The 25534-nt window shown below is 42.0% G+C and overlaps 1 protein-coding gene across 1 annotated transcript in view; it reads left to right on the top strand.

The window, feature by feature from the left end:
- The window catches only part of nkain4 (sodium/potassium transporting ATPase interacting 4), a 48202-nt gene extending 22738 nt beyond the window's left edge, over nucleotides 1–25464 (top strand). Inside the window, exons 5-8 of the mRNA XM_028583810.1 lie at nucleotides 2793–2993; nucleotides 13046–13106; nucleotides 21310–21394; nucleotides 22286–25464. Of these exons, the coding sequence (XP_028439611.1) occupies nucleotides 2793–2993; nucleotides 13046–13106; nucleotides 21310–21394; nucleotides 22286–22295 (357 nt within the window). The 3' untranslated portion in view covers nucleotides 22296–25464. The remainder of the gene's footprint in view (nucleotides 1–2792; nucleotides 2994–13045; nucleotides 13107–21309; nucleotides 21395–22285) is intronic.
- Nucleotides 25465–25534: the final 70 nt, after the last annotated feature.

The following is a 25534-nucleotide window of genomic DNA, read 5'->3' as shown; positions in this document are numbered from 1 at the left end:
CTCCAAATATGTATAGACTTTTGTTTGAGAAAATAGTTTGAGCAGTATCAGTAGACTAACCTTGACTCTATAATATGGGGGAATTGATTTGTGCTTTGGGGTGCATGGAAGCATAACAAAACGCTCCTGACAGTAAGTTCCCAAAAGACTGAATATCGACTTCTGACGTACTGCAGTTGTGAGTGCGGCTACAACTTGGATATATGTGGTTTCTCTAGCTTGCAGGCCCAATCAATGGCATCTGTCAAGTCATTAGACTTCACAATCCTACCTATTGACCTTCAGCTGCCATTGTTTTTGTGACTGTGTGAGAGAATGGCAGAATGACAGAGAAGAAAAATAGAGAGGGTGATGATGAGTAATTAACATGAAGAAAGAGAGGGATAATATACAGTAGCATAATTTTATAAAAAAATTTACAAAAAGAAACATTACAACAACATGCTTACGACATACAGCACAACTCTTTTTTTATTTATTTTTCAGCTCCTACTATGTGAGCCCCATCTCTTTATGTGTAACAAAAAGTTTTTCTTTCGTGTCTCTATGACATGTAATGTTAGACAGCCAATCACAAGCATTATTAGATCTTGGTAGAAGCATGCTGCATGCTTATTGGCTCACTGACGCTGATGAGATTTGCTCCTTAGGTATTGAAATTTGGCCTAAAAGGTGTCAAATTCGGTTCCCAGCCCTAGCCATTCACACTGACTGCACAGATCTGTTGTTGACAGTTGTTGATACCAGTGATACGAATGTGTACATGTGAGTGGGAGTGGGGGTTGATAGGAATCAGAGAGGTTTCCTGACAGCGCTTGGCTCTGTTAATAATGCATGTCTTGTCACTGAGGGGCAGATGCAGGGTTAGATTGCTGTATTGGGGTATTGATTGGTGTGAGCATCTGTGCGTCTGTACATGTGGGCTCATACGGCTGTGTTCAAATTGTACATCACCAGGGTGTACAAGAGCTACATGTATCAAATGCTTGATCTAAAAGTTGTGGCACTGATGTGGTACAGTTTAAAAAGTTGTGTAACTTTTCTCTGAAAAGTCTATTTGCTCAGACTGACTACGGTTCACTTACTCATAACCTGTGTCTCATATGCTTTAGACATGTCATATGTGTTGTCATTCTTCGGTTAGAGCTATTAAAAAGTTGGTTCACCCGAATTATGAAAGAAAAAATCTCTTATATTCTCAACTACCTCTGGTGGTATCTTTAGATATTTCTGTTTTATTTGCCCTAGTTCTCAGTCTCAGAGTTCTTCCTTCATACAGTGGAGGTGAATATAGTTTCATTTGTAGTGCTCACAGCGCTGAAAAACTATTTTCAACAGCAACATCTCTTTCCTGAAACAATGTCCCTGTTTCTGTGGATAAACCACAAAACACACTGTCAACAGTTTGCAGAGGGATTATTTAATCACTACTAAGTAACTCCAGATAAAACTGTTGACTGTGACATCTGTGAATTATCCAAAGAAACAGACACATTGTTTCTGGAAAAACATGTTGCTGTTTGGAATTAATTATAATTTTCCAAAACTTTAAGCACCACAAACAGAATGCCATTCACCTCAATTTAATGATGTGACAGAAGGAGTCTTAAAGGAACAAGCCGACTTATTGGGAATTTAGCTTATTCACCGTAACCCCCAGAGTAAGACAAGTCGATACATACCCTTCTCATCTCTGTGCGTGCTGTAACGCTGTCTGACGGTTCCAGCATTAGCTTAGCCTAGCACAGATCCTGCAGGTAACTGGTTCCAACTAGCCTACTGCTCTGAATTGTGACAAAAGTGACAAAATAACGGCAACATGTTTCTATTTACATGTTGTGATTTGTATAGTCACAGCGTGTACAAAGAACAACGTAACATGAGACACCGCCATCTTCTAAAGGTAAACAAACCGGGAACTATATTCTCAGACAGGCTTGCTGCGAGCATATCACTCCCAAGTACTATATTCTTCCGCCTGAGAATATAGTTCCCGGTTTGTTTACAGTTAGAAGACGGCTGTGTCTCATGTTACGTTGTTTTTTGTACACGCTCTGACTCTATAAATCACAACATGTAAATAGGAACATGTTGGCGTTATTTTGTCACTTATTCGGAGCAGTAGGATTACTGGAATCATTACCTGCATGTTCTGTGCTGGCCTGATGCCGCTGGAGCCATCAGACAGCGTTACAGCACGCACAGAGATGAGAAGGGTATGTATCAACTTGTCTAACTCTGGGGGTTACGGTGAATAAGCTAAATTCCCAATAAGTCGGCGTGTTCTTTTAAGGACGCTGGGAAAAGAAAATCAAAACCAAAACTATCTACATGGCTAGACAGCTCATAGTACATAAATAAATGTGTTTTTAGCCATGCTAGCAGCGTGTTATCTAGGGATAGTAAATCGCTCCGTCCACCACAACTATTGATTGGATTGCCATGAAATTCTGAGCAGACATTCATGCTCCCAAAAGAAATAAAACCCTAATGACTTTAATCTCCTGATTTTTCCTCTAGCGCCACCCTGAGGTTGAGTGAAATGTTTAAGTTAAACTATTGGATGGACTTTGACTTTCCCACTAGCCTCAGTAAACGTTATACCTGCTTAGCATCAGTTAGCGTTGTCTTTGAGAGCACGTTAGTATGCTGATGTTAGCATTTATGTGATTATATATGATGAGCCCCCTGCCTTCTGTACAAGATCACCAGTGATCCAGCCTTGCTTTTCTTATAAAGAATGAATGTACATCATAAGTAATGAAAAAAAGTTTTCTTTCCTCATATTTCAGGACAGTGACCTGCTGACATTTAACATCTCCGCCCATCACTCTTGGTGGAGCGAACACGGGCCGGGCTGTGTGAGGAGAGAGATGCCGGAGGCTCCAGGAGTCCGCACAACAGAGAGCCACTCCTACATCACTGTCATGGGCTGCCTCATGGACTACCAGTATATTGAGGTTGTGCACAGCGGCACACAGATTCTCGTTGCTGTAAGTACAAGATGGCAATGTACATATGACTCTAGCACTGACATATTCACACGCAGGAACATGTCATGTCACAGGAACTTCTCATATTACTTAACACCAGCAGCGGCCTCACTCACCGTAAGATTCATGTACGTGAAAGGTGAACATGATAGAAAGGAAGGTGATGTTTTTGTTTTCCCTTCAAGCACTTTTCTCAATAATCTTCCATAGCGGTCTGTTATTTTGTCTATCACAGCCTCCCTTCCTCTGCCCCAGTCACTGAATGAAAAATGTATCTGTTGTTTTGTCTGGCTGAGACTCAGACCTGCCAGCTGCTAACAGGTTACTCAAACACTGGAAGGACTGTTATTGTCCTCTTTGCACTGTATGAATAGACCCGAAACACACATCCTGCCAGCATACACATTTGCACACACTTATGTATGACTGACTAAACCTAATATTGGATGGGGGCCAGGACCTTCTTAGTTGCCAGCACAGCAGGTACTTGGGTTCAGACATGCACATTGCACACATTTTCTCACAGTAACATTCACTTACACACACTTAGACTCCATTGCAATGTACATAAACACATCCACGCCTATTTTTCACACTCGTCGCTTAAATACATTTGGAGTGGATTTAATGGTGGCAGCGGATGACCGGGAGAAGGAGAGAGCTTACACACAGCAGCTTCATCAACCTGGTTTTCATTCTTACCATTTTAATCTTGAATCTTACACTTGGGAGAGCACAGCGAATGCAGTTAACTACATGGTAGATTAGAAAACTAGCAGAGGGACCTAGTGTTGAGAATCACTGGATTGTACCATTCATCCCATCAACCCCATGGAGGAAGGTAATAAAATGGCTGACCTCACTTTATAGCCCCAACTCTCTCACTGAACCTCGTAAGCCCCTGCACTATAGGCAGTGAATTGGTATGTTCCTCGCCTCATGTGGACTTTTACTCCTCCATAGGAGCTGGCAACACTTTTTTTGCCTGCATTTTTACATGGTATTGTCCAACCAAGCATACAACACCCTCTCCGTGGGAACAGCTCCCGAGAGGAGCAGGGAAATTGCTACTGAAATCCCAGTGTCACAAATGGCACCATTTTCCTTGTACCCTCGCTTCTTCTCAGGCTAAAAGCGGAGCAATGCTTAGGAAAATAGTCCTTTTAGATGTACACTCTTGTTTTGTTTTGTCCTTTTTCCTCTCCGTTGGAACAAAGGGCCAGACAGAAATACTGTATAGTGTTGAAGGAGTAAATGAAAAGAATAGGAAGAAAGTGGGGTGTCCCTTTTGTCTTTGCTATAGGGGTTTCAAGGTTGCCGTGAGACGCCATTAAATATTTAGTTTGGGCTCCAAGGAGCATGTTTCATTAGGATGAAAAATGTGGATCCACTGGCCAAAAATTGAGGCATCACTGTCATCTCTCTGCTCAGATTTATCATGAGCTAGAAGGAAGCCGTTCAGAAGTGAAGCTTTGGTAAAGTCAGCCCTGTGTTGTTGCTTATTGCCGCTACAGGCTACATTCAGTCAAAAAGTAACTTTAGAGGCTTAAAGGATGAGCTTGAAGTGGAGTCAATCCAAACTGGGATAATATATTATTCATTGATTCATCACTGGGGGGATATGTTGCTTCATTTCTGCCATATATTCTTTGTTGCATTCACTGAAGCCCAACTCCAGCATCCATCCTACAGTACATATTGTTATTGAACGGCTTTGGCTTTCTTTTACTGTCGTAATAATGACTGATTTCCCTGTCGGTTTAGTCAGCAGAAAATCCACACTCCCACCTCTCTCGATCCTCCCACGATCCTTTCCTTTTCTGCTCCTGTGCGCTGCCTTAGATCTTAAATAAAACAGTTGAGTCTGAGAAAACATCTCCGGTGAGATGAAGTGTAGTTAGGAAGAAAGGTATGAGTGAGAAAAAGAAGAAGAGAAATTGTGCAAGATGTGATGTTCAGTTTATAACTGTAGACATAACTCTTACACACTAAATGGAGTAGTGTGAGATGGCAAGGGGTTGTCAGAGCTGCTGAGCGTCTCGTAAAACACACACACACACACACACACACACACACACACACACACACACACACACACACACACACACACACACACACACACACACACACAGATATGGTATTATTTAGCGTAGGTTATTTCCGCCACAGTCAATGCTTTCTTCTGTTGCCTCGATTCCCTGGGAACATGCATTGGGAGGATTGTGTGGAAGTTGATAATGGGTGGAACGGCAGCCTGCGTCATTCTCTTGCTCCATTACTCATTTCCTCCTATTTCATCTATTTTTCTTCATGTCTTCCTGTCTCCTTTTCCTGCCCAGATCTCACACTGTTTGACCTTCATCTCAATCAAACTCCCAACCACTTCAGTCACAAAAATGACAATGCTTCTCTCTCTCCCTGCGTTGCTCACTCAACGTCAGTTTTGCTCATTCTCTCGTTTTCTCTGGAGCCTGCAATGTCAATGTTAAAGTGCGTTAAAGTGAGTTTTTTTAGGGTAGTGTGGGGGACGAATAAGGGCCCTTATTTAATTAGAGGGGCCCTCTCAGCAGGCCTGGGCAGACCTTGTGATTACGGCTCGGGGCTGGGCTTGCCGATAGGGTCCAGTGTGTGTTTTGTTGCTGTTCAGGTTCACTCAGCCCACCCCCTCACTCATCTAAAAGGTTAGGGCTCGCTTTGATAAGTCCATTAGTCCATGTTGTGTTTTCAAACTCTCCAACTATCACCACTGTGGTGAATATGTTATTTTTTTTGTGAGTGTATGCTGCATGGGGAGCCAACTGAAGGGATCTTTGATGTGTTTCTATTTAAAGTGCAGTAATTTGTCCAGAATCAGGAAATGGCCATGCATTGTCTACTATAATAATAGTAATAAGCACCTCTGCAATATGTTAGCGCTGACATATGCATTGTAACTGCTCTGCAAGTTTTACAGCATCTGCTTCAAAGGATTATAAAGATCCTAGGATTAAAAGACTGATGATGCAGTAGTGAGCAGTTAGTTGGTCTGCTGGCTGCTGCCAAAACCAGGGAGAAGGGAAAGACCTAAAGACCAGAGGAGAGAATTAGTCTCCAGCGGGTTACTGAATATTGTGTCGGGCTACCCGCAGTACATCGTAAAAACTTGACTGCCCGCCATTATACTTCAAAGGCTGTCTCCGCCAAGATCTTTAATTGTTAATCTGCTTTGCAGGGAAATGGATTTTCCTCAGAATAATTTTATTCTAATATTTGGTCTTTTTAAACTTCTGAGAGTAGGCAAGAAAAAGAGTTGAAATGAACTTAAAAAGTGAAAAGCAAGCAACATTGAAGAAGTAAACCTTCTCTCGCAGCATGTTTGCTTTTCTTTTTGCTTGTTGAGTGTGTACTTGTTTTATTTACCTGCCTGATTTGCCGTCTGTCCATTTGTTTCTTGGTCCAGAGAGCCCCATTTTTTTCCCTCTTCACAAAGTCAGACCTTATCTAAAATCTTCTGTATGGGGCTGCAAGTGACAAACAAGCTGTGTTTTCTTTCTCCATACAGTTTTTATGTCTGCGTGGGTAGCCTCTTGTGTCTGTGTGTTGTTTTTTTGACATCACCATGCTGTTATTTGACGCGGAAGATGCAAATCAGCAGACACTTAACAACCCCATGTGGCCCTGTAAAGTGTGTGTGTGTGTGTGTGTGTGTGTGTGTGTGTGTGTGTGTGTGTGTGTGTGTGTGTGTGTGTGTGTGTGTGTGTGTGTGTGTGTGTGTGTGTGTGTGTGTGTGTGTGTGTGTGTGTGTGTGTGTGTGTGTGTGTGTGTGAAGGGGCTGGTAGAAAAGAACAGGTGGATGTGGTCTCTGCAGCCCCTATCTCATCATGTTTTGTCATTAAACATGCAGCTGCCCACACACAAACGCACACATCTAATTTTCTGCAGAGAAACCTGCGCCTTAGTGTCAGGCAGAAAGTCCTGTGTAATTAACCCACAAGACATCTGCACCACCACTCTCTTCCTCTCTCTTTCTGCCCCTCCTCCTCCCTCCCATTTTACCTATGAATTCCTTTCATTATGGTGCACCAGGTAAATTTTCTCCTGACACTGAGCCACAATCAATAGTGTGTTAATTAGCTTGTAGATCGACTCGGATATCCGTCACTGCACACACGTGCACAGGCCTGGACTCTTTTCCACAGGGCATCTCTAAATGTATATAAACTCAGAAAACGGACAGATATAGGGCTGAAACCAACAATTATTGTCATTATTGATTAATTTGTTAATTGTTTTTTCAATTCATTGCTAGTAAGATTTCTGAAAAAACTGAAAAAAATGGCCATCAAAATTCTCCAGAGCCCAATTGCTTTTTTTTTTTTTTTTTTTGACCATGATAGCTTTTTCAGTCCACCACTTTGGTCCAGACGGAAATATCTATAAGTGTAAAATGGATTGCCATGAAATTTTGTACAGATACTTCTGGTCCTCGGTGGATGAATCCTACTGACTATTTTGATCCTCTGACTTTTAACGCTACAAGCAAGTAAAAATGTTCACTTATCTTGTGAAATATCACAACATCTACCAGATGAATTGGCACATATTTTTTTTTATACAGTCACGAATCCCAGATGATTTCTTTGCTGATCCTCTGACTAGTGCCACCACAAGGTTGATTTTGTGGTTTCAAGCATTTCATCTAGCGCAATCATCAGGTCAAATTTGAATTTGTCCAACAAGCTAACTAAGATGGTAAACATGCATGGCTGTAGACTCGTAGTCTTGATGCTCGATAATTGACTTAGACAATCAATCCATTACCAAAATTGTTGATACATTTTCTGAGCTATCAATGAATCAAGTTATCATTCAAGACTTCACAGATACAATTTTAAATGGAAAGATTGAAAAGGCCTATAGGATGTAGTTTTTTTTAGACCTTTTCAGTGAGCAGGACTCAGCAGTAGTAGTTGACGGTAACACTGATTTGTTGTAATTGTAACTGAGAAGACTTCAAGTTTCTAATCATGAAACCGATTCATGTCTGGTAGACTGATGTTTATAAGTGAGTGTGTGCGTGGTCAAAGGTGGTCATGTGTCTTTCTGTACTGGCACATTCACTATACACCTGACCTTCATTAGCCTATGCAAATACAAGTAACCCTCCTTTCTAGCTCAGCAGCTGGCCTTCCTTTCACGCACAGACCCATGCATTTTTGAGCCTTGAACTTCTTTTGGCCCTCATTATCTGAGAGAGGAAAAACAGATAATGCTGAACTATCACAAATACCTCCTTTAGTTTCCTCTGCAACATAGTAAATAGTAAATGAATGCCCACTGGAGGACAACTTTGCTTTTGATGTTTATCCATATCTAGCGCTGCACTTTTCATGCACGGTTTTCTGCCTTCTTGCTTCCTTCTGTCAGTTTTCCAGATAACTGTTCAGTGCTCAAAAATCCTGCAGAGGAGACAGAGAGGATGTTGCCACTTACTGTTAGAGCAACAATAAAACAAGGACACAGAGAGAGGTGTGGAGAGAGAAGATAACAGATTTGCAGATTGTAGAGTGACAGTGATGTGGATGGAGACCTGTATTCAAAAAGTGACTAACTTAAAAGAACACGCCGACTTATTGGGAATTTAGCTTATTCACCGTAACCCCCAGAGTAAGACAAGTCGATACATACCCTTCTCATCTCTGTGCGTGCTGTAACGCTGTCTGACGGCTCCAGCATTAGCTTAGCCCAGCACAGATCCTGCAGGTAACTGGTTCCAACTAGCCTACTGCTCTGAATTGTGACAAAAGTGACAAAATAACGCCAACATGTTCCTATTTACATGTTGTGATTTGTATAGTCACAGCGTGTACAAAAAACAACGTAACATGAGACACAGCCGTCTTCTGACAGTAAACAAACCTGGAACTATATTCTCAGACAGGCTTGCTGCGAGCATATCACTCCGCCCAAGTACTACATTCTTCCGCCTGAGAATATAGTTCCCGGTTTGTTTACAGTTAGAAGACTGCTGTGTCTCATGTTACCTTGTTTTTTGTACACGCTGTGACTCTATAAATCACAACATGTAAATAGGAACACGTTGGCGTTATTTTGTCACTTATTCGGAGCAGTAGGATTACTGGAACCATTCACCTGCATGTTCTGTGCTGGCCTGATGCCGCTGGAGCCGTCAGACAGCGTTACAGCACGCACGGAGATGAGAAGGGTATGTATCAACTTGTCTAACTCTGGGGGTTACGGTGAATAAGCTAAATTCCCAATAAGTCGGCGTGTTCCTTTAAAGCTAACAGTGCAGAGTGCAAGGAGAAAACACAAAACAATGATTGGCAGCTAAATGAGTTGGCTTTAGTTTGGCACGTCCTCACAGCCAGTCAGACATCGAGCCTCAGAGGACATGCGGGGGCTTTATGAGCTTAATTAATTTGACATCAATCTCTAAAATGATCCCTGAACTCCCAAAATGACAGTGGGAAGTCAAAGACGAAGAAGGGGGGAGGGGGCGTGATTATTTAATATGCAGGGATTTGTAAGTGGAATTGTCACTTGTTATTTAGGACAGTGACCTATATTGGCTAAGGACAGCAATGCCTCCAGCAAAAAGCCGCACCGAGTGTTCACTTCACTTCTGATCTTATTACCTCGCTGTACATCACACTAAATGTACCGTAGCCATAGAAAAGAAAACTAGAAGACACAGACATGAGCAGATATATTATAGTCCATTCTCCATGCAGCGTCCAGACTTCCTTGCTGTCAGCAGTTATCAGTCGAGGAGTAAGAAACTGTGCTGATTTCACCTTACTGAGCAGTGACAGGCTCACTCCCATGTTTAGCATTCACTGATTAAATGTATTGCATGAAATTTCTGGTGTGTTGGGTTTGTCAACTCACAACTGCTATTTATGAGTGTGCAGTGAGGCTTATAGCTGTAGTAAGTTTGCAAAATGGGATTTGCAACATTACAGTAGACATATCCCAGGAAATTCCCTTTCACTTTTGACTAGTTTGTCTTATCAAAACAAAACCCCATGCTGTGACCCATGCACCATAGTGTGTTGCCATATGACACGTTGCACATTTTGTCACAGCAAAAATTAAGATGGGTTCATCTTTTTTTGACGATCCTATGTTTATTGTCCTGGACTCCTCTTCATGTGCACTCCCTGCTGCATCAACACAGTGGTCTCATTGAAATGAATGAGAGGGCTGTGTCTTTTTTCAGTGTTGTTTTTATTGGTCTGAACATGGCCTAATACAGTGTTCGCCACTGCAACCACCAATTGAATATCTTTTGGAATAATGGTGTTCGTCCATCCGGTAGACAATTCCAGAGACTTGTATTAAGACTATTGTTTCAAGCTGTGATGTTTTTGCTCCAATTGGGATTATTTAAGTAGTATTTGTTTTAGGATTAGCAACAGAGCACAAGAATCCACGTCTGCCCACCGCGCTGCCATAACCGGAAGTTCAGTTCCAGAGACTTGATTAGGCACATTGAAGCTGTTCTGGCAGCTCGTGGTAGCCAAACACCTTACTAATACACTAAGGCTATATCTACACTACTACGTTATCATTTTAAAACGTATATCTTTTGCTACATTTATGCCTTGCGTCCACACTACTCAGGCGTTTCAGAGCCCCAGACGTTTGGAAACGCTGCTGACCCCGTTTTCGTTTGGAAACGTCAGGGTTATGTAGTAGTCTGAACGGGCAGAAACAGAGACCTTTGGAAACGTTGACGCAGACTCCCACGTTTGCTCCCTGATTGGGTGTTTATCAGTCACAACGTGTCCTTCCCTGATTCGTCATGCCACTATCGTGTGACCCTTTTTCCGGAAGAAAACAAATAACATCAGCCTTGACTTCTGGTGGTTGATTAAACAGGGATAATGAATTACAGCCCTTTCTGACTTTGTTGTCGATGCTATAAGCTGTTGTGCATGGAAATTCAGAATTTTATAATGCTACTGCCGACATGTGCAAGCGATTATTTGATTGATTTGCGACAATTCCAACGTCCAACGGAGATTCTTTTAGTTTTAGTTTTTTAACGAGTTTAAAATGAAGACGTAGTAGTGTGGATATAGTCTTAATGTTTAAGATTGCAAATGTTTAATGTTTATTAGGACAATGCACATTAATCAACATTTCTGTAAATGCGCCAGTGTTAACCAGTCGGCTAATTTTCAACTGTAGTCCTAATTACCTAGCATGCATGTTGGTTTTTCTTTTAATTTGTCACCCATCTGTAGGCTACACAAACACGCTGCACTTCTCTCAGTCTCAAGCCTCCTCTGCTGTGACATATTGGATTTGCTTTGTTTGACTCAATCCCAGACCACATCAGAGATCAGAGCCCTTTATGAAAATTAAACAAATGTGCACTCATGCATAGATATTAACTCATACGAGCATACAGTTGGCGCAACACTTTTACAGGACAAACACACAGACATAATGCAGTCTGAAACATGGTGTGCCCTCTGCTGTTAACGCCATCTTGTGTTTGACACTGGCTTTATACATATGCTAATTCACCTCCATTTCACCGCCACTGTAATGGATGGGGTGAGACCAGCAATTACTAGAGAGTGAGAGAGAATCAGAGAAAAGAGTTGTGTATCTTATCCACCCCATACAGAGACGGACCTATTCCCCTTTTTACTAGACACTACGCCTGCATTTCATTCATCAATAAAACATTTAATCTACATCTGGATGAGCTTTAATAAAGGCCAAATATATTGTTCACATGAAAAACAGGAACAAAACCCAAATGGTAGAGATGAAAGACCTGCAAACTACATGCCATCTTTGTTTCTCTTGTAATTACACAGGCCAAGTTAAGTTATAGGTTGAATGAATGTTATATAAATAGCCACCACCAGACAGTCGGTCCCCCCTTGGGTTTTGTGTTTGTGTACCCAGTGTGCGAAGAGGGCAGCATGCCCAACGCTGTTTTAATTGGCATGGCAGAGTGCCAAACGATGGATGGAAGGCTGGGTGGAGAGAGACTGTCTCTGAGTGTCTTGGTGTCTGTTTCTGAGTCGATGACAGCCATCTGCCAGTTCCACAGGATATTCTCAGCACTGTTTGCCCGCACGTACATTGGCATACAGTCACTTTGTGCGCTCGTTTTGTTGTTTTCTGGTGTTTGTGCATATCAGTTAATACTGTATTGTACATACAATTCTAGAAGCCCTGTCGACTCGTAAGCACTGCCAACACTGATATTACAGTAAAGCAGAGTGGAGTTTTGAACACCACACTGCCAGATTTTGTCAGTGTTACAACCGTGCAACATGCAGCCATCAAACTTTACAGACGTGTAGTTCACATCAAAATGATGGCTGAGTTAGAGGATGGGTGAGGTCTGAGCAAGGGTGCCGGAAGTAGGGCGATAGATATTAGGGAAGGGGCCTTGGCCTCCCCACGTCAGACCCTGGCTGGATTTAGTGTCGCGGCTGGTGTGATCCCATTGCAAGATGGTCTCTAGTTTTCATTTTTAATTAATATGTTGATTCTTTTTTTGATGATACAGACTAAACCATTAGTCTCTAAAACATCTGAAAATAGTGAAAGAAATTTCCAGAACCCAAGGTGATGTCTTTATGTTGCTTGTTTTATCTGACTAACAGTCCAAAACCTAAACATATTCACTTCACAATGTTATAAAACAGAGAAAAGCAAATCTTCACATTTAAAATACTGGAACTGTAAAGCTGTAAATTGTTTGACGTTTTTTACTCGATAGCCAGCCTTGTTATATGGTTGAAACAAGTACTTGATTATTACATTAAATTGCAGTTAATCAAATCAATCAAATAATAATCAATGAATCAGTTCAGCTCAAGTGTTGTTCTTTGCACAGTGTCCTGAGGACACACAGCCACCATCTCTCAAAATTGAGGCTGCATCCCCACAAAACTCGCTCTTTTCCAGATGTTCTGTATTATCATTTTGTCAATCAAAGCAAACACACAGCTGTTTATTAATTGCACATTGCCAGTTCTGCGGAGACTAACCTCTCTTGTTTGCTTGTGTGTTCACAGCTCCTGGGCTTCGTGTATGCCTGTTATGTTGTCAGTGCTATCACTGAGGAGGAGGACAGCTGTAAGTCACTTAACCCTCACCCTTACACACACACACACACACACACACACACACACACACACACACACACACACACACACACACACACACACACACACACACAACATCCTTCTTGAAACAGTTCATTGCAACAGTAAATGAATCACTCTCAGACCCTCTCACACAGATGAAATGGAAAACACCCGAGTTGAGGAGAACAGGGCTACATTTTTCTTCATCTCCCTCTCTTCCTATTCCACCCCACACTATCACCGCTCCAGCTCTCCCCTGTCCATCCCCTCTCCTCCCCCACGCCAGCTGGGCCCTCTCTCTCTCTGTCTCCCTCCCTCCAGAACCGAAGGAGCCATGTGTTTCCTCTCCACACCTCCTTTAGCCCATTCTTTCCTTTCTCTTTCACGTGTCCACTCCTCGCCTCAACTCTCCTACTTGTCGGTCTGTGTGGTCCTCACTGTTGTTGTGAACCTCCTTTAATGTACTCTGGATTTCACTTTTCTCACTTTCTTCTCTCCATGTGCCCCCTTGTTTGTCGCTCCAGCTGTCTGTTGCCTGGCTAGGGTGGGTGTTTTTGCACCTCCCCCCACTCTCTTGTGCACAAACACATGCACACCTTCCCTCCTCGTGCCTGTCTCTCTTGCAGCTAGTCAAACATGTACATCCTTCCTCTAAAGTGGCTCAGTATATCAATGCTCTAGCTCCCGTCTGTGTCGGCGTATGTTAGTCTGCATTAAAACTTAAACATGGAGTCAAATGAGGATGAGAGTTGACCTTCATTCTTATCCTGTCGTGCATAAAGCAGACAGAGTGAGAAAAGGGTGTGGGAAAAAGACGACGGGGGATTGTGAAATGAGTCATCAGAGAAGAAGGAGAAACCAGAGACGGACACATGTGATAAATGACCCAGCTGCTGTGACCTCATAGGCAGCAGGTCAGAGGTCCTGCTGGAGGTTAGCCAATCAGAGGGCAGGAAACATTTGATCTAAGGGTTAGTGGCAGTCGTAAATATCTGATTAGCACCGCAGTAAATCTCCAGGACGCATAGCGTTGTCCACATGCATGAGAATCTGCCTTTACATATTTTCCCTTGTAAATTTCAGTCAGTGCTTTGAAACCAAATAGTTGAATGTATTAACTCTCTGTGAGGATTAGCTAAGATTAAATGGAGTTTCTCAGGCACATAATCATACATACTGTACGCGCTTGTTAGAATACTAATTATGAAGTATCTGGAGCCTGGCTGTAATCATGTCCTTTTGTCAGACACCCAAACTCTGATTTGATTTGAAACTTAATACACAAAGCACTACATGCACTAATTACATCTTAAACAGTAGACTTGTAATTTGGGGGACTTGTGATGTGGTTTCCGTGTGTGTTTCTGTAGACGAGTGGTATAGACGTCCAAGCAGTTCTTTGGTGGTCACATACCAGAGATTCACTGGCTGTGAGTGGTTAGCAATACCACCCCCAGCTCTGGGCAGTACCATTTAATCACCGGTCACCCCTAAGTAATCCCTGGAGGGCAATACCATTTCAGCAGGAGTTGAGACAACTATAATAGAAAATAAAGACTTTCCCTTTTGTTTTCTGTGACATTTCAGCTTGGTTCATCCCGTATGGACTGTTAGCACAGATTGTGTTTGTTTAAACTCAAAGCGCACAGTCATCTACATGTTAAAAATAACAACAGAGCAATTAGGAAAGGTTGCTTAAAGAAGCCTTGGGTGAAAACAGAACATGGTGGGATTTTATTCAATTATCTGGCAGTTCTTCTCTGATCCAGGCTGTGCTGGAGTAAAACGCTGCTACATCGCTTCCAACTGCTAGCTCTTTGTTATTGTAATCAACCCTTTGCCTACACACACACACACACACACACACACACACACACACACACACACACACACAAATTTGTTCCTGCAGACACAGGTGCACAGACACACACTCGTAGCAACACAGAAACCAGCTAAGGCACTCTGCCGCTCTCATTTCCCCCCCTCTTATTTGATGTGTAGATTAAAGCAAGTTTCAGCATTGAGCTCCCCAGCTGCCTCAGCACCTCTTCTCTTACTCAGAACTTGTCCTTCTCTTTAATTCCCCCTTATTTGTTTTATTCCTGTTTCACTTTCTTCGCAGTTGAAACAATCAGGTTTGAGAATCCAATTTTAGTGTGTTTTAGAAATCTTTGCTGTCTCCCTTTCCTCTCTGTCTCTTTTCCCATCTCTGGCTTTTGAGCTTTAATAAGGTGTGCTTGTAAAAAGTTAGAGGTCTCTAGTCCCTTGTTTTATCAGCCTCATTAAGCCGAAGAGGGGAAAAGGAACAAACAACACAAGACAAGATGAGCTTTTCAAGAATAAGGAGATAAGACAGGAATTCCTCTCACGCCGAGCACTCTCTCACTCTCCAGGGAGATGGGTGAGTTAGATTTAAGTGCTCAGGCTTGCGTACAGAATAGCGAAATGAAACACACCTTTACACACACACACACACACACACACACACACACACACACACACACACACACACTCGCAAGAAGCCAAGAAAGCACAATGGGCAGAATAACAAGCATCATATACCATCAGCTCAGGGTTTGACATGGCTTTCATGCTTTATTACTCATACTGTGTGTGTGTGTGTGTGTGCGTGTGTGCGCGTGCGTGTGTGCACGTGCGTGCATGCGTGCGTTCTCCCGTTTGATGCCTCTTCATCTCTCCCTCTGTCACTTTATCAGTGCATATACACTCACACGTACCTATACACCACTTGTATTTGTGTGTGTGTTTAGCTGAATGTGTGTGACTAAGTGTTGCCGTGTCGGTGTTTGTGTGTAATTGTGTGTGTGAATTTGTTACAGAGTTATCGGTGGTGAGCAGACACACCGACAGAATGAGTGGTGGGGAAAATCCTCTTTGTAAAGTAGGTCATGGAGTTAGAAGCCTAGCGCTGGGATAAGCTCGCTTTAGCATGTCTGCTAATTATGCTGCCGCCCTCTGTGCTGAGTCACATCCCCAGAAAATCCTCCATAGCAGACAGAGACACTGGAGGGGTGGGTGGATGTGTAGGTGGCAGCATATCCTCAGGTTGTAAAAAGAGTGAAAAGGTCAAAAAAAAGTCTCACCCTGATGCTATTACTTCAAAATGTTATTCTAAAGTGATGTCAAACCTAAAGAACATTCAAAGATTGTGAATACATCTTTTTTTTTAACACATTTACACACACGTAGGTAAAAGCACAGGTATACATAGCAGAATGAATGATGGCTGAATTCCACATAGCGGCTTCAGTTTCAGGGTCCTGGTATTGTGCATGTTGACTCACTGTCCCACTGTCATGACTTACTGGGACACTATGTCTGAATGGAATGAATGGAACTATGAAATATCAGCTGTAAAAAAAGCCCTGTATTCGTTTGTATGCCTCTGCGCGAGTGACAGCCATGGCCAGAGGCATTAGGCCGGCTACACACTGGCTGCGTGGCGTAATTTTATTTCGGCCGTTTTTATTTCGGCTCCCATGTTAACCGGTTAGAGCTTGCACGCTGCCTGCGTGACACGCACGTCTCAGACGCGCCGAAAACACGACACGCAAGCGTGTTGGAAGCGTTTCCAGGAAAAATAGAATACGAAAAGATGTTTACATGTCATTTTGACACAAATACATTTAATAAATGACATTTTGATGTTTGAAAGTCTCTAGGTTTTGACATAAATGCAGATATAAATGTAATTTAAAAAAATAATAATAAATAATTATCGATATTTTACCTGTCAATACAGAACGAAATATTCTGTAGCCTTTTTTAACGTCAATACTGCTGACATTGTCTTTGCTGTAATCAAATCACTATATATTTATGTTTAACATGGTATTTCATTTTATCAGTGGGATACATGTGTACAGACAAGGCTAGCAGCAGCAGCGCCGCGTCAGACACGTTTCTGGTGTGCAAAGACATAGAAATCGCCACGCAACTGACACACAACAGAAACCCCACGGTCACGCCACGCAGCCAGTGTGCAGCTGGCCTTGTGTTTTTCATCAGTCCCATTTTCGTGAACGCGATATCTCAGGAACGCCTGGAGGGAATTTCTTCAAATTTAGCACAAACATCCACTTGGACTCAATGATTAACTGATTAGATTTGGGGGTCAAAGGTCAAGTTCACTGTGATCCATAACTCACGAATGAATATGCTAATCATGACAACATTTTATATACATATATTATGAGTCTAGACATGGATGTAAACTGCAACTTAACTGGCAGACACTTAACACCGCAAGAAGGTAATTCTAGTTTGATACTACTGCAAAAAATATCTGCATTCAAATAGTTAGTACTCACTTTCTTGTGTGAAATAACATGCCATTGGAGTGTGATGCATGTTTTTCTTTCACATATCACATTATTTGTTTATGTTTGTTGTGAAAGTCTCTTCACACCAGTAATCCACTTACACAGGCGTTTTCACTATGCTGCCTGATTAGGACGTGCACACACTATGCTTGACTGACACTATTATTAGTTTTGTTGAACTTGTCAGGGCATGACAATTTACACCTTTTATGTTATTTAAAAAAAATAAAATAAAAACCTGTGTGGGTGGGCAGAGTTTTTAAACTGCATTTTGATTGGGTAGAGTTGAAAATATAGCAAACATAATGTGTTCAGTTGTCATTGTTGTGTTACAGTATATTTGATATATGTACTGTCTTGTTTTCACCATGTCCAAGTGCTTTCCTCCTTTTTGTTGCCCATTTATAGTTTTTAGAGCTACTGTATGTTCAGTTATACACAGACACAGATAGAAACACCTTTTAAACATTATATCTTTATTTTATAAATTAAGTTGTATGGATGATGGACATTATGACTGGGTCAGTGCATGCTTGGAAGATATATTTTTGAATAGAGTGAAAGCGTGCTGGACATTGTGACAAATACGAAATTAGGCAGTTGCAGTAAACAAGACACAAATAATGAGGGTTTAAAAGACACTGATTGTGCACAAAAACTAAACACAGTGGCAGCATTCTTTACTGTATTTGTCACATTAAGGTTCTCACCTGAGTTTCATTTCAATTTAAACATAATCCAGAAGCTCTCCTGGTCTGTCTTTGCCTGGAACCGTTCTCTGCATGGATGATTAACTTTAAATAAACTCTTAATCAAACATTCCTGAAGTTTTCATATGCGAAATAACAAAGCATGAAACGGCTAAACCAGTCTTGTGGTTGTGGTAGAAATGATAGCTGTGTAATGGTGTGTGAGGACAGAGATGCAGTACTGCAGAATGGAGCCAACTATGAAGAGAGAGAGAGAGAGAGAGAGAGAGAGCGAGAGAGACTGTGTCTAGTAACTCACCTCTTCCAGCGTTACAGACAAGCTCTAAAGTCTCAAACTATCTGTCTGCCCTTTATCTCTCTGTCTTGCCTTGTTTTTCTCTCTTGGTCCTGCTCACCAACGCTCTTTTATTCTCACCAACCCTGTTTTTCCTTCCTGGTATTTTTCCCTTTATGCCTGTGCTTCATTTCACAGTCAGCCAACACACACACACACACACACACACGGAGATGCAGCAGTAGTGTGATTGACTGTTAGTTTCTCGCTTGCTTCAGTACAGGTCCTCTGATTTCAACCTGTTTCCACTTGAACTGAGACATAAATGTCTTACATTACTTCCTGCTTGTTTAGGGCCACCATATAGATGCCTTAACTATTGACCTACATACCTTTCATTTCTTGCTGGTGTCCAGTAAAAATCAGCTTGCTCCCTCTGCCTGGAAGAAACTGAGCTCACTCGTTTCAGTATTACAGGGTCACATGCACCGATCGGGTGCCAGTGATCTGTTTCCAAGTCCACTCCCCACACTGGAGAGGACAGTTTCACGTTTATAAGTTTAAAATCATGTGGCCAGGTTGGCTCAGTTGGTAGAGCAAGCACACATATATGGAGGTTTACTCCTTGACGCAGCAGCCGCTGGTTCGACTCCGACCTGCGGCCCTTTGCTTGCATGTCATTCCCCCTCTCTTTCCCCTTTCATGTCTTCATCTGTCCTGTGAAAATAAAGGCCTAAAATGCCCAAAAAATAATCTTGAAAGAAAGAAGCAGTTTAAAATCATTTTTTAAATCTTTGCCATCCACACGGAAATGCCAAAATATTATAATGCAGCTTTCACCATTCCATCGAAGCAGCTTTTAAAAGGCATTTTCAAAGTGTTGCTGTTAACAGAGAAAGCATAAAGATTGTTTCAGCAAGTCTCAAACATCACCTAAAGGTGGAGCACATTACAGTGAGATATCACCTAACATATGGTAGTGTTTTCAAAATGCCTGTTAATAAACATCCACAGATTTTTAGACCTTCAAAGTTCAGTGAACTACATAGAAGATCCACCTCAAGGTATAATTAATGAGAAAAAAGTTCAACAGCAATTAACGGGCTGAAATACATTACAAAGTATGTAGGAAGGATGGAGCACAGGGTTATAGATGATGCTTTTAATAAGGTGCAACGACTAATGTTTTGACATATAGGCGGTCTTCATTAGAGTAAGAGCAGGTGGTGGCACCTGGTGAGGCTCAGATTCTGAGCTTTAAGATGGTGGGATACGCAGTGATCTGCCATGCTAATTATGAAATTGGTAAAGTTCAAGGTACCCTGTCATGAACAGAACATTTGACCTGTTTGTTGTGCAAGATGAAAAGTCCTGAGTCATTAGAATCCATGCTCTGGAGACCTTGAATATCTGTGCCGAATTTCACAGCCATCCATCTGATAGTTGTCATGATACTTACTCTGAACCAAAGTGTTGGATTGACAGTCTGTCAATCCAACACTTTGGTCGGTCGGGCTTGTGTGTCTAAAAATGGCAACCATCATTATCATCTAACCGTATTCCTCAGCACAGCTTATCATGGCAGGGAATGGGTCCCCACCTGCTTATAATGAGAAAATCAGTGGTACAGAAAAGAGCAGGGAAAGCGGGTCTTTGTGTGTGTGTGTGTGTGTGTGTGGGCTTTGTGTGTGTGTGTGTGTGTGTGTGGGGGGGGGGGCGTTGTTTGTCTGTGTGGGTGGGGTGTGTATCTGGTGTGCAGATGAAACGGAGAAACCCAGGAAACCAGGCCAGGGTCAAAGGAAAGAGACAGCCCTCATTGCACCCTGTGGCTCTCTGCACTCATCCTGCCTACCTATCAGTATTCAGCAGACCACCCCTGCCTCATCTTATCAGGATGGAACTGATTTGGCCTTACAGTAGTTTCCTGTAGCTGGCTTGTGACTGTTTTCACCCTCACAGCTGTTGTTTCCCAGAAAGTAACCGATCAGCCCTTTTTTTTAGTTTTTTGGTTATCCTCTTGAACTAGGATCCGCTGTTTGTTTGGTGTCTTTTTCCACTGAGTCAGGTTCAATCTCAGTTTTTTACTTTTCCTCCCCTCATGGTGTTCCTAGCTCCTGGACATGCTGGCCTCTTTCACATGCGCTCCTCCAGCCTAATCTCTTTGGCCCCCTGTCAGTCAGGCCAACAAGCGTGAAGCACCACCGTCACCCCGCTCCCCCCCTCCACCCCCCCTTTCTCTCTTCTCTCCCCCTCTCAGCCTTTGTGTCCCCTCTACAGCCGCAAGCCTTTCCCTTCATCTCAAAAATATCTCTCTGCGTCTGTGCAAAAAATACACAGCACTTTGGTTACCAGCATGTCCCTCTTTCTTTCTCAAGCGACATAACACTGGTTTGCTCATCTGCACACCGCCTCGAGTCTGAACTCTTTAGTGAGAAAATAAACAGAAAGGGTTGAGCATTCGGTCGGTGGCTGAAGGTCACCTCTGTTTCTGAGCGATAAAAAGGCTTGGGCTATTTTGACAGCTGGCCAGCTTTCACCTGTTTTCAAGCTTCGACTATATAGCCCCAGGCAGACACACAGATTTAAAAAAGTTGAAGCAGATATGTTGTTTTATTTGTTTTTGGATGGACTTTGATTTATTAAAACTAAAAAAAGACTTGTACTGTTCTTTACAAGCTGCCAACCATCCCTGCATTACATCTGTTCCCACTGTGTCTTTAGTTTCCATTTCATTTCTCATTCAGCTGTGTGTTTTTATCTTTAGTTTTGATAATGCATGTCTTTTCATTTACTTTACGGGGTCTTATTTTGTTGTCTGTCTTTTCATTTACTCCATAATTTATGTGTTTAATCCTTTGTTTTCAGTTGATTTTATTGGTGGATTTGACCCATTCCCACTCTACCATGTCAATGAGAAACCATCTCATCTCCTCTTAAAGCCCATGTACCTGTAAGTATGAATGTGTCATGCTACCATATGTGTATATGCATGTAAATATTCACATTATCCATTGTGGGCCCATACAATTTGGGTTGTACCTATTTGTTGCCTGCATGCTATCGTTTACTCGTCAAGGTTACAGTACATCCCCTGATTTTCCCCAAAATGTTCATCAATCAGAACAAGTCTCAACTCAACGCTCCCCTACTCTATTGTTCCAGAGCTTTTTTTTTATTATTATTAGGGGATTCAAGGGGTTACAAAATACTACTGACTAGGAGTGATTGTGCAGACGGTTGCTTGCTCAGTATCTGGAGCTTTGAGTCATGTCTGGGGAGTAAACGTCTTTCTGAAACATGCTACATCTGGTCAGAGGGCTGTAGGGAACATGAAGGCCTTTCATGACACCGTTGTGTGTATGGATGTGGTACACATGTGTCCCAGGCCGCAGGCAGTTACTGATAGAAGAACATGGAGAAAAACACACAAAGGTCTGTCTAAAATTGGATTAATCAATTAGGTGTTAGAACTTAATAACAATAAGTCTGGGAAGTCATGTAATAATTCTCTGCCAACATTAATATTTTATTAGCTTCTTGACAGCTTAATCAGCTCCGTCTCTAATGGGAAGGAGGACGTTTTTGTCTCCCCCAATCTACCGGGAGTTATATCCAGGAGGAATTCATCCAGGAGAAAGTGTGTGTGTGTGTGTGTGTGTGTGTGTGTGTGTGTGTGTGTGTGTGTGTGTGTGTGTGTGTGTGTGTGTGTGTGTGTGTGTGTGTGTGTGTGTGTGTGTGTGTGTGTGTGTGTGTGTGTGTGTGTGTGTGTGTGTGTGTGTGTGTGTGTGTGTGGTGCCCAAAAACCGCTAATTCTCTTCCCTTTCTTTCCATGTTTCTGTAGGTCTACGTAAATAAGAGAGCGTCCAGCGGGGAGGTGGCACAGCAAATTCCCACGGAGACAAAATGGCTGTTGTGACACAAACATCCAGTTCAATGGGGCACGCCAGACATTCCTCCCCTTCTCGATTTCAGTACTTTAAACATGTCATTTACTGGTGTACTGCCCAGAAAAGCCAACACTCCGTTAGGGTCCATTGTTTTCCAGGGAGGGATGACGGGTTCTGGGAAAAGGGGGGATTACAGTGCAACAAAGCCTCATATTGTGTGTTTAGGGAAGTATCAGTCATTTTCTTTGTATTGAGTTCTCCGCTGAGGTCCTGTGACCTGCCCATTCTTGTTTAATACTCCCCAAGACTGTATAGAATACAGTATATAAATACATTGTGTATGTAATCAGGGACTGCCCAGCATTCCCAGTCTGTGGTACTGTGTCTTAGAGGACTCAGTGATTTAGCATGTTATTGCTGGTTTGGCTCAAATCTTGGCCGGAGGGCTGAATTACAGTGGAGCCCATGGAATGAGCTATTGTGCGCTCATTGCCTGTTTACTTTAGGCCAGGATCTGTGTGCATAAATACACAAGCAAACCAGGAAGAGGCAGGGGAGTTGAGAGGTAGAGGGAGGGGATGAAACAAAAGCACCAAACCTACAGGGGCATCTGTCAAAAATAGAAAATGTAAATAATGAAACAAGAGGGGGGAAGAATTTTTAGATTTAGAGTTTGTAATGCGAACTATCAAGAATGGAAAAGAGCGTTGAGCGTAAGAGGTGTTAAAAAACAAGGAACGGCAAGTCTTACTTTTATTTCTGGAGTCTTTATTGTTATCACTATTTTCAACAACAGCCAAGTAAGTATTTCTGAAGTGTCAGGTGTTAGAAGACTGGCTGAAAGCTTTGTTTACCCATCAGTTCTTCTCCTGTAACTACTGACACGTCGGGCTGCTGACATGGGTGATCATTACACACGCTCAAGTGAAGGTTACACAGCATATTTTTAACTTCGAGAAAACAATAGAATGTTTCCCTATTCACATTGCATTCAACAACAATGAGTTGTATGGCTATGGTCTTCAGTGTAGAAGTAGCGGCCTGTACCAGAGTGAAGCACAGCATTGTCTCCTGTCACTTCACCAGTGTAGATTCTCAGTGGTGATTGTCTCAGTTGTGATTGTTTTATAGCATGTTTTTTTACAGGGTTTGTATTGTAATTATGTGTATAACATAAAGAAATTACAAAATAGGAAAACTGATGTCTTCTGGCTGTATATGAGCTGGTTAAACAGCAACTGAAAGCTTTTGCAGAGTCGTTTCTTACTCAGATTTATTTTTTATCTGACCGAGCAACATCACACATTTTTATTTAGGCAAATACACACACGTGCAGTGACGGACTGGGATCAAAAAACAGCCCTGGCATTTGCAACACACTGGCCCTATTTTTGTCAACAACCTAGCTTGGAAATTAGTAACTCTGCCTTCCAAGTTAATCTTTCTACGCATGCATAAAATAACTTTATCAGTAGTGGCCCATAGGGGTCAATAGGGGTGCGGCCCTTCTGGCATTTGCCCAAATTCCAGATGGCCAGTCCGTCACTGCACACGTGGGTCATGTCTCCTATACTGATTGCTAGCACCTAATGTTAAAAGTACTAAAGTCAGAGCCCCTGTTGCCCTACTGGTTGTGTGAATCACTACTGCTCTCTGGTGTTTAAAGTGTTCATGTACAAGTTGCAAGGCTACTGAGTTTCTGCTACAGGGTCCATAAATCTCCATGTTTGTCTTAAATCTATTTTTTGCCGTAAATCTTAAAATATTATGTTTTAGCTTGGTAATTGTCATGTAGGAGGAGTAGGCACTTTGCCCAGCTTGTTTCAGTGTTACACTCGGTCAGTGTTTGAGTTACACTGTGGCTTTCAGGGGAGCCCTATTTTCAGGGGTTGGAGGGCTACACACATGCAAAAATACACTATCAATACATTTCCATTCATTCAGAGAATATTTAGCCTGGGACAACAAAGAAACAGAAAAAATAGTGCAATGTTGTTGTTGTTTTTTTATCCGGCAAGCAACAATAAAAATGCCAACGCACAGTGGACAGACAATGGTTTGTTAAACAGACCAGACAAAAGTTGCATCCCATGACAATTATGAACATGTCCACAGCCTCAAATGTTGGTCTTACGGAAAACATATTCCCAAGAAAAAAGTAAATTCCCAACACACACTTTTCACCTCTGCATGATTTATTTAAGAAAAGTCAACGTTTCAGCAACATAACTTTTCCTGTTATTTATTTCAGGAACCCTAAGATATAGGGCAGGGGGAGCTCATGTCATTTTCAGGGGAGCCAAGCTCCCTGTAGCTCCGCCTTATTTCAAACCCTGCACTCCGTCCTTTTCTTTATAATTTAGGTCAAGATCAGTTTTTGCACACTACATTTCAATCCAACACATTTTCAGTATGCTATTTGTCTGACTACTATGTTTCTTGTGCTAAGTTTGAAACTGTCTGCTTAGCTATTTTTGGGGAATCAAAAGAGTTGTGAACAAAGGAGTTCATTCTGTTGTTTTCAGTCATTTTGTCTGCGCCTAAGAATATCCTGCTGCGTGTCAGATTCCTTTGTGATATTAGAAGTTCTTCACTGCCAGATAGACAGTCCACAAACTGTTATGATTCTGAAAATCATATGACCACTTCTGCCAGCTAATTTTGATTTGATTGGTCACCTCTTTATTTCCAAGATGCAATAATTTGTCTTTATGATTTAAAGTTTACACACCCCTGGAATGGCTAACTGGTGTGTAAAAACACAAAGCACCTCATATTGTAACATAATCAGTATTGGTAGTAAATGCTACTATGTAAAAACTAGTCTTCCTCTCAGTGCAATACAGCCTTTTCCTAAACCCCCAGTGACTGGAATTAGTTGAAACCTGTTACTAGTGTGAGTATATGTGCTAGTCTCCACTGAAAAAGATTCCACGTGTTTGTAGATAATTCTTTTTCTTTGTATAGAAAGTGTAAAAGGTCTTTTTTTTTTTTTTGTATCTCTCTTCTATTTTGTGTCCTGTGTTGCCTCAACCCCTGTGACCTGATTGTGTAAACCTATTTATCCAGACATGTGCTTTGTGTTCATGTAAATAGGTGTTTGTTAATAAAAGAACATGCTCTTGTAATGATATTGTGTGTCATTCAGTAGGTGTGTTGTGCGTGTAAAAATTGTTAAGTGCACTCTGACGGCAAATAATAAT

This window comes from Perca flavescens, chromosome 7 (genome assembly GCF_004354835.1).
Source record: "Perca flavescens isolate YP-PL-M2 chromosome 7, PFLA_1.0, whole genome shotgun sequence".
NCBI lineage: Eukaryota > Metazoa > Chordata > Actinopteri > Perciformes > Percidae > Perca > Perca flavescens.
This window is presented reverse-complemented; position numbering and strand designations above follow the sequence as displayed.